Source organism: Vicugna pacos, chromosome 6 (genome assembly GCF_048564905.1).
Source record: "Vicugna pacos chromosome 6, VicPac4, whole genome shotgun sequence".
In the NCBI taxonomy this organism is placed as follows: Eukaryota; Metazoa; Chordata; class Mammalia; order Artiodactyla; family Camelidae; genus Vicugna; species Vicugna pacos.
The window spans coordinates 61,668,621-61,682,421 of NC_132992.1; the positions used below are offsets into that span (position 1 = coordinate 61,668,621).

Genomic DNA, 13,801 nt, shown 5'->3' on the forward strand with positions numbered 1-13,801 from the left:
ATGCTTAACTAGCTACTTGAGTAATTGGTTCTAAGCTAGTTATTGGAGTAACAGGTTTAAAAATGTCATCATTTTTAACATTTCCATTAAAATATCTACATGTCTCTAAAACCTACTTAAAGGAGCCTATGCCTTATTCACAAACTCTCCCATAATCATTGCAAGCTTATATTATTCAGGCTTTATGACTGAGGTTTAATGACAAGGTGACAGGTACTATTTGAAACGTGTGCATTTAGGAATCCCAAAAACATTTTGAATCTTATTTTCTTAGTTTCTCTACTCTAGATTTTCAAAACAGCTCTTATTACTTAGGAACAATTAACGTCAGTTTTATAGAATGAAATTGCTGTCTGCTTAAAAACTGCTTTTCTTTTTCGTTTTTCCCTAGTGAGCATTAACCACAGAGTGGTAATTTATAGTTGTCATTCCGCACAAGTGTGGGCCGCTTGATGAGAGAGAGGGTGATGGAGAAAACCTTACCTTTCGGGCTTTAGCTCTTTGAATATTTCTTTTGAAGTTATCTTGAAGCAAAATAGAAATCATGGCATTCCTACGGCACATTGTAGGAAGTACGATGAAGCTGTCACTGGCTTACTTGGACACTTGAGCAGAATGCTTTTTGTTGCTGTTGTTGTTAAGTCGGTCTTTGATCTTCCTAAACTCCTCCCTCACTCTTCTGCCCCTAAAAAGTAATGCTTATTAAAGATGTACTGTGTGGCTCATGTTTCTTTGTTGAAACGGTGTCAGAGTCCTTTTCAATTTTTGTTTTTCCCATGGGTAGGCTTTGTAGTCAAAGACCTACCTGGGATTAGTTTTAAGAACATTTTAGGGTAAGAGTTCCATTGCGAATTTCCTCCTCCAAATCTGAAACTCACCCCAAACCTGTATTTTTGTGAGACTCTGTTGAGAAATGGGACACCAGTGTGAAATGTCATTTTCCATATCAGTTAGAGGAATTTCCTTTCCATTTGCTGTTCTTTTGCAGGAATCGTATTCATACTGGTATGCTTTTTGGAATGAAATGTTGGTATTTTGCTACTGGAAAGCAGGATCCATTTATGAGTGGTGGTAGTAAATCCTAGTGGAACTGAACTGTGCTAACAGAAGACTGCAAAGGTATTTGTTACTCCTCAGCAAGCAGGCTTTCACATCTTTTAGTGAGAAATTGGAAGGATTAAAAAAGAAAGAGAAGAAAAAAGGAAAAGACAGGCATTGTTGGCTTCAAATAGAAATATAACTAGCATTTTGGTTTAACTGAATAGATGCAGTCTGTATAACTATATATAATGCTATAAAATAGGTCACATATGCACGGAGAGTTAATTAAAAATGTTTGAATCTACTATCATGCTTTGAAAACAGTGCTCCCAGTTCTTATTTGAAATTCCCTGCCAGTGGAAAGGAAAATGTAAAAGGAATGTTTTCCAATGTTCTGTGCTTGGGGCCACTTTGCATTGGTAGACCTGAGAGACATCCGTGTACCACTCACCTAGCCTACTTGTTTGCAGCCACAAAGATCCCATTAAGGCTGTTGCTTTTGAAGGGGATCCCAGGGGGATCTGATTATTAATGTTTGCCAGACACAGTAGTATTGACATTGTCGTGTTATTAGCATTACTATTCTAAGAGCCCTGTCATCAAGGACCCCAGGAGACCTAATGAAGGAGATAAAATGTGTAGCAATCGTCATTTTAGTAATGAACAGTTTTACTACCTGCTTAATTTGTAGCTTGTATAAACAAATGAAAGGAAAACATAAGGAAAAATATTGAACATTCATTAACATTGATTTAGGTTGAGAGTTTCAACTTCAGAGTATTGACGTGTTCATTCATAGACAGAAGGGGGCCAGTGGAAATAAGAATGTGAGGCCAGGTTCTAGGACCTGGCAGAAACGTGTGCAATGGATTAATAATTTGTGCCAGAATGGTTTTCTGGCTATAAATGAAAATCTCATTAGATGAAAAATTGCCGTTTCCCTCATCACCATTGTGGGGACCAGATTAGAACTCGTGTAAGTGTTGATTGCAGGGTGTCTTTCAGAGACAGACTAACCTCACTAGTCTGTGCTGTTTATGGAAGTTGACAGTGGGGGAGAGGAGGCCCTTTTAAGATTCTGAGAAAGATAGGAACATCATATCCAGGGCAAAGCCAACATTTGCATCATCCAGTATTTTGCAAATAGTTTTAATATTTGTAAAAACCATTCCTAGATCTGACAGGATTAAGCAAACCTAATTTGCAGAGGCCAGTGAAATTCAGTTAATTCAGTAAATATTTCTTGAATGCCTTCTATATGTTTGATATGGTTGCTTGAGTCTTGAATTTGTGATGTCTGTATCAAATTTATGTTTGAGGCGACAAGAATTTCATGTGTCTTGGATACGAACAGTAGCACAAAGTCTAAAGGAGGGTAGCTAAGGGGAGATCCCCAAGATCCTGATTCATAATGTTATCTGAAGGGAATAGTGACAACTTTCCAAGTGCACTTCTGTCGTTTTGCAGGTGGGGAAATGGAAGTCTACGGAATTAAACGTCTTTTGCAATATCATAGCTAGTTGCAGAAGTGGAACTGGCCGATGGTGCCTCGTGTCTATTTGATTGTCATTTTCACTGTCTCTCATAATCTTTTTCTTTATTGTATGATTCCATTTATATGGAATGCCCAGAAAAGGCAAATTATAAACACAGAAAGTAGGTTAGTGGTTTCCTGGGGCGGGAGTTGGGAATGGAGATTAATTGTGTAAGGTCATAAGGGGTCTCATAGAGGTAATAAAAATGTTCTCACACTGGGCTATAATGATGGTTGCATGACTTGATAATTTACTAAAAATACTGAACCTTTTATGATTAGAATGTAATGGTATGCTTAGAAAAGGTGAATTTTGTGACCTGTTAATCATACCTTAATAAAACTTTGCTGTTCAACAGGTGTCAATGGACATTATACATGAGCATTAATTACCTGGGACCTGATTAGAGAAGAAAAACCTTAGGGCCTTCTCCCAGCCTCTTAATGGGGGGAAAAAAAGCAGCATTGTAAGGTAAATTGTCCCCTGAAATATTCTGATGATGATGATGATGCTGATGACGATCTCGTTTAGCCAGTTCACTTTTATTATTTTAATTTAATAGAAAATATAGAAGTAAGCTTTACCCTATCTTCCTGTCAAAGCCCTTATAAATGTCAAGTTATGATGTCTGAATTAATATAATTTAACTATATTCTTATTCCAGTGGAGAATACTGGATATTTTTTCTTGACATGTTAAAGATTGCATATTGTTATGAACATAGGTACTTACACAGATTTTAATTTGGAAAAAGGTATTCATTCAGGTTTTAATTGAAAATTTAGCTCCTAAAATATTAAATCTTTAAAATGGTCAATACAGAACACTGTGAAAATGTGCAAAATGCCTTAAAATGTTAAATGAGAGAAGTAGGATATAATATTGTATGTGTGTGTTCAGATATTCAAAACTATTGATTGCCTATACTATGGTAGTCACTCAACTAGATGCCCACAACAGGCCAAAGACAAAAATTAACACACTACCTGGTCTCATGGAGCTTCTAGTTTACTGAGGAAGACAGATGTTAAAAGAAATAAATACAGAAGTCATCAGTATGCTGTCATTACAGTAAGTGTTAATAAGAAGAAGGAAGAGGTACTAGAAGAGAATATTTCAGGGGGACATAATTGAGTCTGGATTATAGGGGTTAGTTGTCAGGCAAAGCATGCTGAAAAAGCCAAGTGCAAGCTGAGTCCTGAAAGGAGGTGAATGGACTTTGGGGGACAGGAGAAGGAATCCTGGAGGGAGGAGAACTTTCTCAGCCAGTGGGAGGAGCCTGGTGAAGTAAGATGCTGAGAGGAGGAGGTGAGATGCTCAAAAACAGAGATCATATAGAGTGGTTAAAGACAAGAAGGAGTCAAACCATGCATGGCCTTCTAAGTCCTGTGGAGGATTTTGAGGGACAGGAGAGCAAACAAGGGGTCACTTAAGAGGCTGTGGAAGTGGTTCAGATGGGAAATAATGGTGACTTGGATTTGGGTATTACCTGTGCAGGTGGGATAAGGCAGGTAGATTCAAGAGATGGGAGAATGGGTAGGCCTTGCAGATGAATTCTAGATGAAAGATAGGGAATAAAGATAACTATTAGGTTCCTATGGAGTATGATTACCATTCTGTGCAAATTACAGGGAAAAATGATAGAAGAAATATGCAAAGATCATCAGAGTTGGGTTAAGGTGGAGGGATTATACATTATTTTTCTGTCTTTTTTATAACAAATTTTCATAAAGTTGATATTCTATAATTAATGAAAAAACTTTAACACTAAATGATTGCTGACATTTAGAGAATTGTTTAACCTATCTCCAGAGGGCTGCAATTACCTTAGTTCCATGATTTTCCCTTATCTTTGAGTCTACTGCGTTTTCAAATGATATTTCTTTCTCTTCTCTTGGGACAAAATCAATAATCTGGTACATCTCCTAGCCTGAGAGTAATTCCTATTAATTGTGCCTGCGTTTTGCCATTCTCAGTTTCATTACATCACCTTCTAATTACATTCCTTTGTACTGTGGATGTTATTTGAGATTTCAGAATCTCCTTTATTGGGGCCAGTTGATAGGTGCCAGTGGCCTTGGAACACAGGTGCACTCTTGTCGGGAGTTGATTGTGATCGCTTTATAGCTAGGATTATGCAGATTCTTCATTTTGATTGGGTCTTTAAAAAGGTAAATATTAATTAAATATATTCATTCTTAAATTCCCTATAAAAACTTTACTATGTGTGAGTCTGATAATGGGTTTCTGTGCAAGAGCAGTGACAGTCTCTTAAGAAAGCTGTATCATTAAAACCATGTTAAATTGTCCCTGTGGAAATGCTGAAGACCTTATGTGTTTATATAACAACTGAGTATTTGTGGAGCATATTTAAGTCTCTGCTTTGAATATAATAGATGCTGCAAAATGCTCAATGGGCTTATTAAATTTGGAGAATGCTTAAAAGATGCTGTTGTTACAGTGGCAAAAAAACCCCTCGAGCAATTAAAAATTCTCAAGCTGACCCAAGTCTTTTTCAGATCATCATGCTCATATACAAAGCGTTCTGTGCATGGAGTTTGAAAAATATATTTTAAAATAAGACTTCCTTGACTTAGGTAGTAGTTTAGTTTTTGTTTTTGTTTTTTTATTTTACCAAACTTGTTTTGGAAAAATTGAGAAGTTTTTAAGAGACAGCCGAGGTGGAGTGGAAACAGGATAAGAACAGTCTTTGGAGTCAGATAAACCTGAATTTGAACCCTACACTGGCCACTTATTAGGAAAATACTTTTACGTTTTTGATTTCTAGTGTCTTCACTGTCTTACTGGCGTTTTGTGAAGATGTGGAATAGCGGATAAAGCAAGAATTTGGAATTCAGCAAAGGAGAATTGAAATACCAGTTCCACTCTTTATCATAGGTATGAATCTTGGGGCAAGTCACTTACTCTTTCTGAGCCTCAGCTTTTTCAGCTGCAAAATAGGAAGGCTAAAATTTTTCACCAAGAGTTTTTATTCATGTATGTTGTCAAAAAGTATTGTGTACTGTCAACTGTTTGGCAAATATTAGTTATAATGATAGGGTCCTTTTTCTGAGGTCTTCTTACCACATTAAGGAAAAGATTACAAGAGCTTAATACATTTTTACCTTTAAAACTATCAGAAATTTTGGCTTAGTACTGAATAATTGATACTAAGTGCCTATTATGTACTATCCTCTGTTCTAGATGCTTTGGAAACACTGTGTAATCTAATTTCCATAGTGAACTGCAAGACAGAGGGGGTGCTCCCCATAGGACAGATTAAGACAGGGGCACCCAGGTAACAAGATTTGCCCTGTGCTCTGCCATGACTGAGAGAAGATCCAGCAAAGCCTTGTTTTGTGTGACTCTGAAGCCATTGCTAGTTTTTTAATTTTTTTCTCATTTTTCTGACTCATTTTTCTTAATGTCCACTGATGAAAGTATAGTTTGATTATAGGGCAGTTTCACCCTTTGCTTTATATTAATTGCTCCCCGCCAAAGGGTCTGTTGGATTGCCCATGCCTCAGCAATGATAATATGGCTGTATTGTATCCATATTGTTGACATCTAGAGTTCTCAATAGTCCATTTTTACATTTGTTAAGATTCCAGCACTTAGAACACATTTTGGACAAATGGTACAAAAGATATTTCATCTCAGTGGCACATTTTCCTACCCACACAACAAATTTGCTCTTAACAGAAAACACCTGTAGACTCTTTTGAATCATGTTCAGGATGGATTGCAGCCCATTTTGTAGTTCTTATTTTGACTCCATGCATTATTCATCTTTCTAAGCCTTCTCGTTCATGCTAGGTAATACAAAAATGCCTTTCTCCTCAAGGCTTGGTAATTGTCCTAAAAATTATAGGCTTAATTAGCCTCATGACCACTCTGGGAAACCAGTAATAAATAACCCTGTGACAGATGGTTATCTAATCTAATAGATGACACAAGAAAGTTAACTGATGGCTGTGAGAAGGCACTTTAAATAAGCCTAGTATTCTTGCCTTTTACTTATGATTGCCCTACAGATCTTGGTAGAGAATAAGAAGAGTAGATTTTCCAAACTGATTTCTCCTTTAGAAAATGCTAAACATTAACACACTTCAGTAGATGAACTTGTGTAAGATTTTGATTTGGGGTTTGGTTACCTGGGGACTACCTCATTGGAAACATTTTCTTTTCTCTCAGAATGTATCTATCTGACTCTCTCCCAAAGCTGATCATCCTTTAACAACTACACGTGCTTACAGGAGTCCACTTGCGCTTTCAGCAAAATGACATAGACTTTGAAGGCATGGCCCCTAGAAACTGGTTTTTTTCTTAGGTTGTAACTCTCCTCCATCCAAGCATCTGTCATCAGATAGGAAATGAGGTCAGAAAGATTTACCTAACAGCCTTTAAAAGACTGTGAGTATTATTATTCTGAGTACGGCGGGCTTCTTTTCTGTTCCATTTGCACTTGATGAGGATGATCAAAATATGTGATAAAGCACATGGCTCAGGTAGTTGATAGCTTTTCCCTTATATAAACACATCTCTTTACTGTTTAGTCATTTCCTATCTTTAAAATGACCTTAATTAAACACTTTTATAATTAAAATGGAATTCTAATTAAAATGAAATTTAAAGAAATGTAGCCCTTAGGAATTTGTCAGTGGCTTTCCTTTCATCTTTATTTATCAATTGTTAGTAATTCTTTATTAGATTGCTAGTTTATTCTGAGTATTTCAGAAGGCCCTGGTCATGTCTGTGGTAGGAGCCTGTATGTTAAACACACACACACACACACACACACACATGTTTTTTGTTGTTTTGTTTTATACTTCTCATAGTAATGAAATCTCATGAACTATTTTAATTCAAATAATGGATCCTCTCAGCTACCCCAGACTTTATATGTATTCCTTCTAATCCAGGGACCTGGACTGTCTTCTCTTTTCTTTTCTCATATAGGTTTTTTTTTTCAATTAAAAAAATTATTATCACACCAGAATCAACTTTGTCTTCTAAGCAGTGAGAAAGCCTCCAAAAACTAGGGTACCAGGTACCTATCTGATATTATCCTTGGCATACTCCACCAATTAAGTTGAAATTTACCTAAGCAGCAAAGATATCTCCATGGTTACTCTGCCAGCTCATAGCCCTTTTGGCTTCAGACTGCTTTAATATGAAATGAAAGTTTCCTAGTACTGCTAACTAGGTAATTTTTTAGATTCTAGGTGTAGGTGCTCTTCTGTTTAAGTACTTTGGAATTTAACAGCTGACACCCTTTCATACATGGACTGGGATTTGATCTCTTTCCAGTCATTCTGAGATCATCTGACAGTGCTTACTGACGAAAGTAAAGAATCAGTCTTGAAAAGGCAACTTAGTGCTGAATATATTCAGCCTCAGTATTAAAAGGTTTTTGGCCCACACTGGTAAATTCTTGGGTTTCAAAGCAGAAAGGAACTGTTAGAGGTCTTCTAGTGAGTTAACTTTACAGATGAAGAAAAATGAAGGAATTAGGGCTACTTGGCTTTAAAATTTTTTATTAGTAACTTTCATTCATTCATACATTCATTCATTCACTCATTCAGCAAACTTCTATGGTGTCCCTACCCTGTGTGGGTCCTGGAGCTGTAGAGCATAAACACAGTCCCAGCACATATGGTCTCATAGTCCATTGGAAGAGGAAGATTGGCAAATAACTATCACAAGTCAAACCTTATATCATAAAGGCACACTCAAAGCACTCTGAGGTCACACCTTTGACTGCCGATGAGAAGTTAACATAGGGGTTTCATTTTAAAGAATAAGTGAGTATTTACCAGTCAAGGTAGGGAGAGAAGGCATCCTGGGCAGAGCAAACCGAAGTCAGGAAAAAGCCAGTCACTTTGGAAAATGATAAGTGTGTTAGTATGATGGGTACATGGAACTCTACAAGGAGGGGTGGTGAGCAGTGGCTGAGTCCCCACTGTGGGTTGGGATTAGTGGGGACAGCTCACACAACTGGACATTCAGTTAGGACAGAAGGTAGGGCTCTGTGAGTTGTGAAAGTACTGAAATAGTTCCAGGCTGGTTGATAAATATCCATTGACCTGAGACCCCCTCCACTATCTTATTGCACCCACCCCCAACCTCCTCACAGCTAGTGATTGAGCAGGTAAAGAGCTGACACTCCGCAGGAGGCCTTTAGGGATCCCTTTAGCACTAAGGGCAGTTTCCCAGTGCTGATTTTAACATTTTTTGAGCATCTCTCCTCTTGTTTGCTATGGTAAAAAATGTAAACTTTCTCCTATAGGGTAGGACTTGAAAACCAATTGCCTCCAGGGGTCAGACAGGCTACAAAGAAATGAGCTAAGCAAGTGGGTAAAAACAGCAAGGATTGGTGAGGACTGTAGTGCATTGGAGGCATTCAAATTAATTCTTTAGTAAACTCTGTGTCACGGAACATGAATTAACATTTGCCAGTGCTCAAATTTTACAGTAGAAGAAATAGGGAGCTCTCGTGGGGTTTTTTTGGCTGTTGTTTTGTTTTTAAACTGAGGGGCTGATGCAAGATTTATTTTTAAAAATATTGCCATGAGGGTTTGATGAACAGAGATTACAGAAGACATGGAGATACGAGACCGAGAACATGAGTTGTTACTAGTTTCAAGATTGGATAAGAAAATGCTGGTGTAAATTCAAAGATTTGGGGTTGTATATGAAAGCAAAGTTTTCTCTGCATAATAGAACAATAAAAAGGACTATTGAAATATGAAGGAGGAAATGTCATTTCTATCTTTACGAAGTTCATATACCTAAAACATAGTGGTAGAAGCTAAACCCAGCAATTTTTCAGGGAACTTTCTAGATCTGTGATGCCTTGAAGCATATTAAATTAAGCAAAATACTTGTGGAGAAAAAGCAAACAAACAGACAAAAACTGTGGGTAGTGAAATGGGGTGGAACAAATTCTGAAAGGACTTTTCAGTATTACCAAGCAGGGGATTTGGGTGGTGACATTAAGATGTTTTCCACAACTCTGAGTAGGTTTTATTCATCAGTTTAACATACTATGAATACATACTTTGAGTCCATACTATATACTAGACACTGTTCTATGCACAATTGCAAATAGGATTTGTTAATTCATCTACTGAGGATTTTCTGTCTTCTTAGCATGATTGTAGGCACTGGGAATAAACTAGAGAACAAAACAGACAAGCCCTGCTTTCGATAGAACTTGCGTTCTATGGGAGGAGACAGGCAATAAACCTGATACAAGGTCAGATATGGTCAGCAAACCTAGAGGATGGATAGAAGCTGGGGAAGACTAGAGACTGAAACCAGGTATGTAATAGCTGAAGAAATCAGAGTGTAGGGAAAGGTGGTCACTATACAAAATGTAATGGAAGAGTCTTCACAGACCCCAAACTAGCAGAACTTGGGATGGATGGAATGGAAAGGAAGGTTGAAGAGAGAAATTCTCAACCACTAGAATGTTGTTAGTCTAGAGGATTGAACACTTGTTGTAGCAAAAGTGATGTGCTGGGTTTTGATGCACCGAAGTTGAGATTTTAGTGAGACATCCAAGTGTAGCTATTTTCTTAGATGAGCATTTCTCAAATGTTGGTGAATGTCACAGTCACCCTGGGAACCTGACAAAAATACGAAGGTCCAGATGCTATTCCTTCAACCAGCCTGTGTTTTTTGTTTTGTTTTGTTTTTTTAATTTTTAAATTGAAGTATAGTTGATTTACAATGTTGTGTTAGTTCCTGGTGTACAGCATAGTGATTCAGCTATACATATATATACAGATACGTACATATATATATTCCTTTTCCTATTATTTTTCATTATAGGCTATTACAAGATACTGAATATAGTTCCCTGTGCTGTATAGTAGGACCTTGCTGTTTATCTCCTCTGTGTTCTTTATTCGTTCACCAGGTGATTCTGACACAGCAAAGTTTGAGAACAACTGGCTTAGATAATCAGAGATGCAAGCCTGGAAAGAGGGATTGAACTAAGGGCTGGAGATGTATATTTGGGAATTTTTTAAAAAAGTGTTGAGACTTATGGATGGGGTCAACTCTCCCAACTGGTGAGTGTAAAGGAGGAAAAGGAGAAACTATAGGATAATGAATGATTGCATATATGTAGTTGATGAGAAGACATGGAAGAGTCTTAAAGACAGACACATGAATTATTCAGCATAAGGAAAGTGTAGGGAGCTTAGCTTCCCTTTAACTGGAATGTGGGCTCCATGGGAACAGAGACCTCAGGGTTACCTTATACCTGGCATTGTGCCCAGCACTTAATAGGCCCTTAATCAATATTTGTTTATTGAATGAATCAATGCATCTATGAATGGCTGTCATGAAATCTAAAGAGAAATGTTTAAGAGGATGTAGGCAATCATGTCAAATGGAGGAGTCTGAGGTCAGAAGGGGTGAAATTTACAGAATTGCTGATAGATTTGGTCAGAAGGAAGCTATTACTATAAAAGATGGTGTAATTAAGTGCAAGCAGTGAATTTAGGCTCTGCTGTCATTTATAACATTGATCCAGGGCTTTAGATGAGCAGTGTAAAGGCAGTAAAATGTGTATGTACATACATAATACACACACATATGCTTCTGTGTACATGTGTATGTGTTTGTATGCATGTATATCTGTGAAAGTATAGATATTTATCCTGAGTCTTCATTGTGTCCTGCTGCTCTGTTGAGTTCTTGTAGCTGCCTCCTTCCAGCGGTAAATCTTGTGGGAAGAAGTATTTCTCAGCAGTCTCGCAGGTTGTGAAGGGCCATCTTTGGGAAATTGGAACACAGACGAAAGCAACTTCCGAATGCTTGGGTCATGTGTCTGATACGCTGCATAACCCACTTGCCACTTTCAGTCTTTCAGAGGTTGATTGTTCCCCAAGAATAGGTTTAATTTCTAGAAGATGCATACAAAGTCCTGCTTTAAGATTTGTTCAAAGATTTTTAATTCCAGGCACACCTTTCCTTTGAAAGGATAAATCTTTGTGTCACAAAGCAGAGATGCTTATTAGCCTGCTCTCTAGGATCTGCAGATTCATAGATGAAGCATCCAACCTTTCGTGTATTTTGAAATGTCATGTCTAACTGCCTCTTAATGAAGATTCATTTATCCTTTTCCCACTGTTAAGGATGGTCTAAGGTGATAGACTTCTCTTGGTCCGCATGAATAGAGCCTGTTACTGCTAATGGAAGTTTTGCATGTGTCTTCAGAGGTCAATAGGCATTGAAATAATCTACTTCTGGACTTTCACAGTCATTTTTATTTAGCTGCCATAAAGATTTCAATGATGATCCCTTTCTGTCCCCAAATACTGTGCAATACTGATTGTAAGAATTTGGTGATGGGCCAGAGGTTGTAACTTTAACAGGTGTAAGTATTTCTTTCCTCTATTTCAGCTGAGAAGTTTTGAGAGTGAACTATTCACAGCCATTAAGAGACCTCCAATTTAATGTCTCATCATGCTTATTCTGTAGTTCACATTAAGTCCAGAGTACTGGAGGACCGGAACAAGTGGACTTGTAGACACCAGATAGCCCGGCCATGCTGTTGGCCATGGCATCTCAGGATGTTCAGAACTTCTTCCAGCCTCTCTCTTCCTGGATATCTCGGGTTTATGAAGCTCTCCAGCAAGCAGGAGATACATTATCTGCTTCGCTGGTTAACTTCAGCAAAAAAGACTCTAAGTTGAGTGACAAGCTAGACCAGGACTTAGATGATATTCAGATTCAGGAAACTTACTTTGAAGATGAAGAACAAAGCAATGATTGGAGCCAAGAGGACACAAACTCCTTGTTTTTTGAAGTGGACCATTTCTCCTGTTGTAATAGTGATTTGCAGGACTCTGCCCAAAGTTCAAGCCCCAGGCTTAGCCAACATGCAAAGGACTCATGTTTGTTAAGGTCCCAGTGGCCCAGTCAGACCCTTGATGACCAAAAGCCACTACATGTGCTTTCTTCTGTTGCTGAGGAAGAATGTCACCTTGAAAAGCAAAGGAGTGGCCTTCAACATGGCTTTGACAGCCAGCTCTCTGGTGTTTTAGAAAATATTAATGGAAAAAAGCAAGGTAAGCTAGCCAGTAATCATTTACTCTGGGTTTGTCCAAAGGACCTTTCTACTCATTTTATTTTGACTTGTTTTAGTGATCATTTGAATTTTTATTTTTCTCTTATACCTTTTCACAGACTGGCTTCTTAATGAGAGATATAATCCTTAGGAATATTTTTAACATGTAAAACTTTGGAAGATCCGTATTGGTGGGTTCCATATTCCAAAACAGTAGTTCTGAGCAAGTGAAATGGTGAAAATGAGTCTGTGGGTTCTGTTTGAGAAGCCCCTTGTGCATATGTCATGCTGTTTAAAATATCTTTTAAAATGTTCTCTCTTTTTTTTAAAACTAGGTTAGGAATCTCTAGATGTTACTATATTATTCAGTGTGAAATCCTGTGCAAAAAAGCCATACTTGTTGCAAAATTTTTAGTTGATAACACTCCAAGAACACTTCTCACAGTGTTTTACTGAGACATGAAGTGAGATGACAGTAGATAGGAAATCTTTGGAATAAGAATAGCTTGATTTTCTTTTAGCTTTGAATGGAAAGGACACATTTAAAACAAACTGCCTGTAGAGCTTTATCCTGTCAGAGCTGAGCATTTAATAGGATTTCAATAAATGCATAATGAATATGGTGAAAATGTGATTAACTCTATAAAAGTAGCTATAGTAAGTTCTGGCGTAAATTTTTCATGCTTTTATTGCGTTAAGCCTGAAGTAAGGATATTCCATCTTATTGAGGGGCAGAGAGGTACAAGATATGCAGAGAGAAGTATTGGGTGTGTATATATGATGTGTGATTGTAGTGCTTACGTAGCTTACACAGATGATCAGACCTTCGATGTAATATAAAGGTAGAGTCATTAATTCAGCTGTGATTGGAGGGAGCAGACTTTTTGGGAATACTTCATAGTCGCTTCATACATTTTAAGTGATTTCTGCTTAGCTTTATCTTTTTAGAGGAATGTTTTATCCAGATACATGAAGTCTTGATAAGTGAAGAAACATAATTTCATGTTCTTTTTATAGTGCTGTCTTGATACTCAAATTAAAGTAATATTAAATGCTAGAATGAACTGGTGAGAACAAATGAACATTCCTTCTGAATCCGATAAACTATAAATAAATGCAATTTGAAGTCTTTAAAAATTAT

At 37.4% G+C, this 13,801-nt stretch overlaps 1 protein-coding gene across 5 annotated transcripts in view; it reads left to right on the plus strand.

Moving 5' to 3' along the window:
• Positions 1-13,801, plus strand: part of SYT16 (synaptotagmin 16) — a 217,838-nt gene that overhangs the window by 107,516 nt on the left and 96,521 nt on the right. For 4 of the 5 annotated variants that reach the window (XM_072963175.1, XM_072963176.1, XM_006216561.4 and 1 more), the window contains exon 1: positions 12,139-12,661. The exons of the other annotated variant lie outside the window; for it this stretch is intronic. In XM_072963175.1, coding sequence (XP_072819276.1) covers positions 12,139-12,661 — 523 coding nt within the window. Of the gene's footprint in view, positions 1-12,138; positions 12,662-13,801 lie in introns of those variants that run through there. 5 annotated transcript variants of the gene reach the window in all.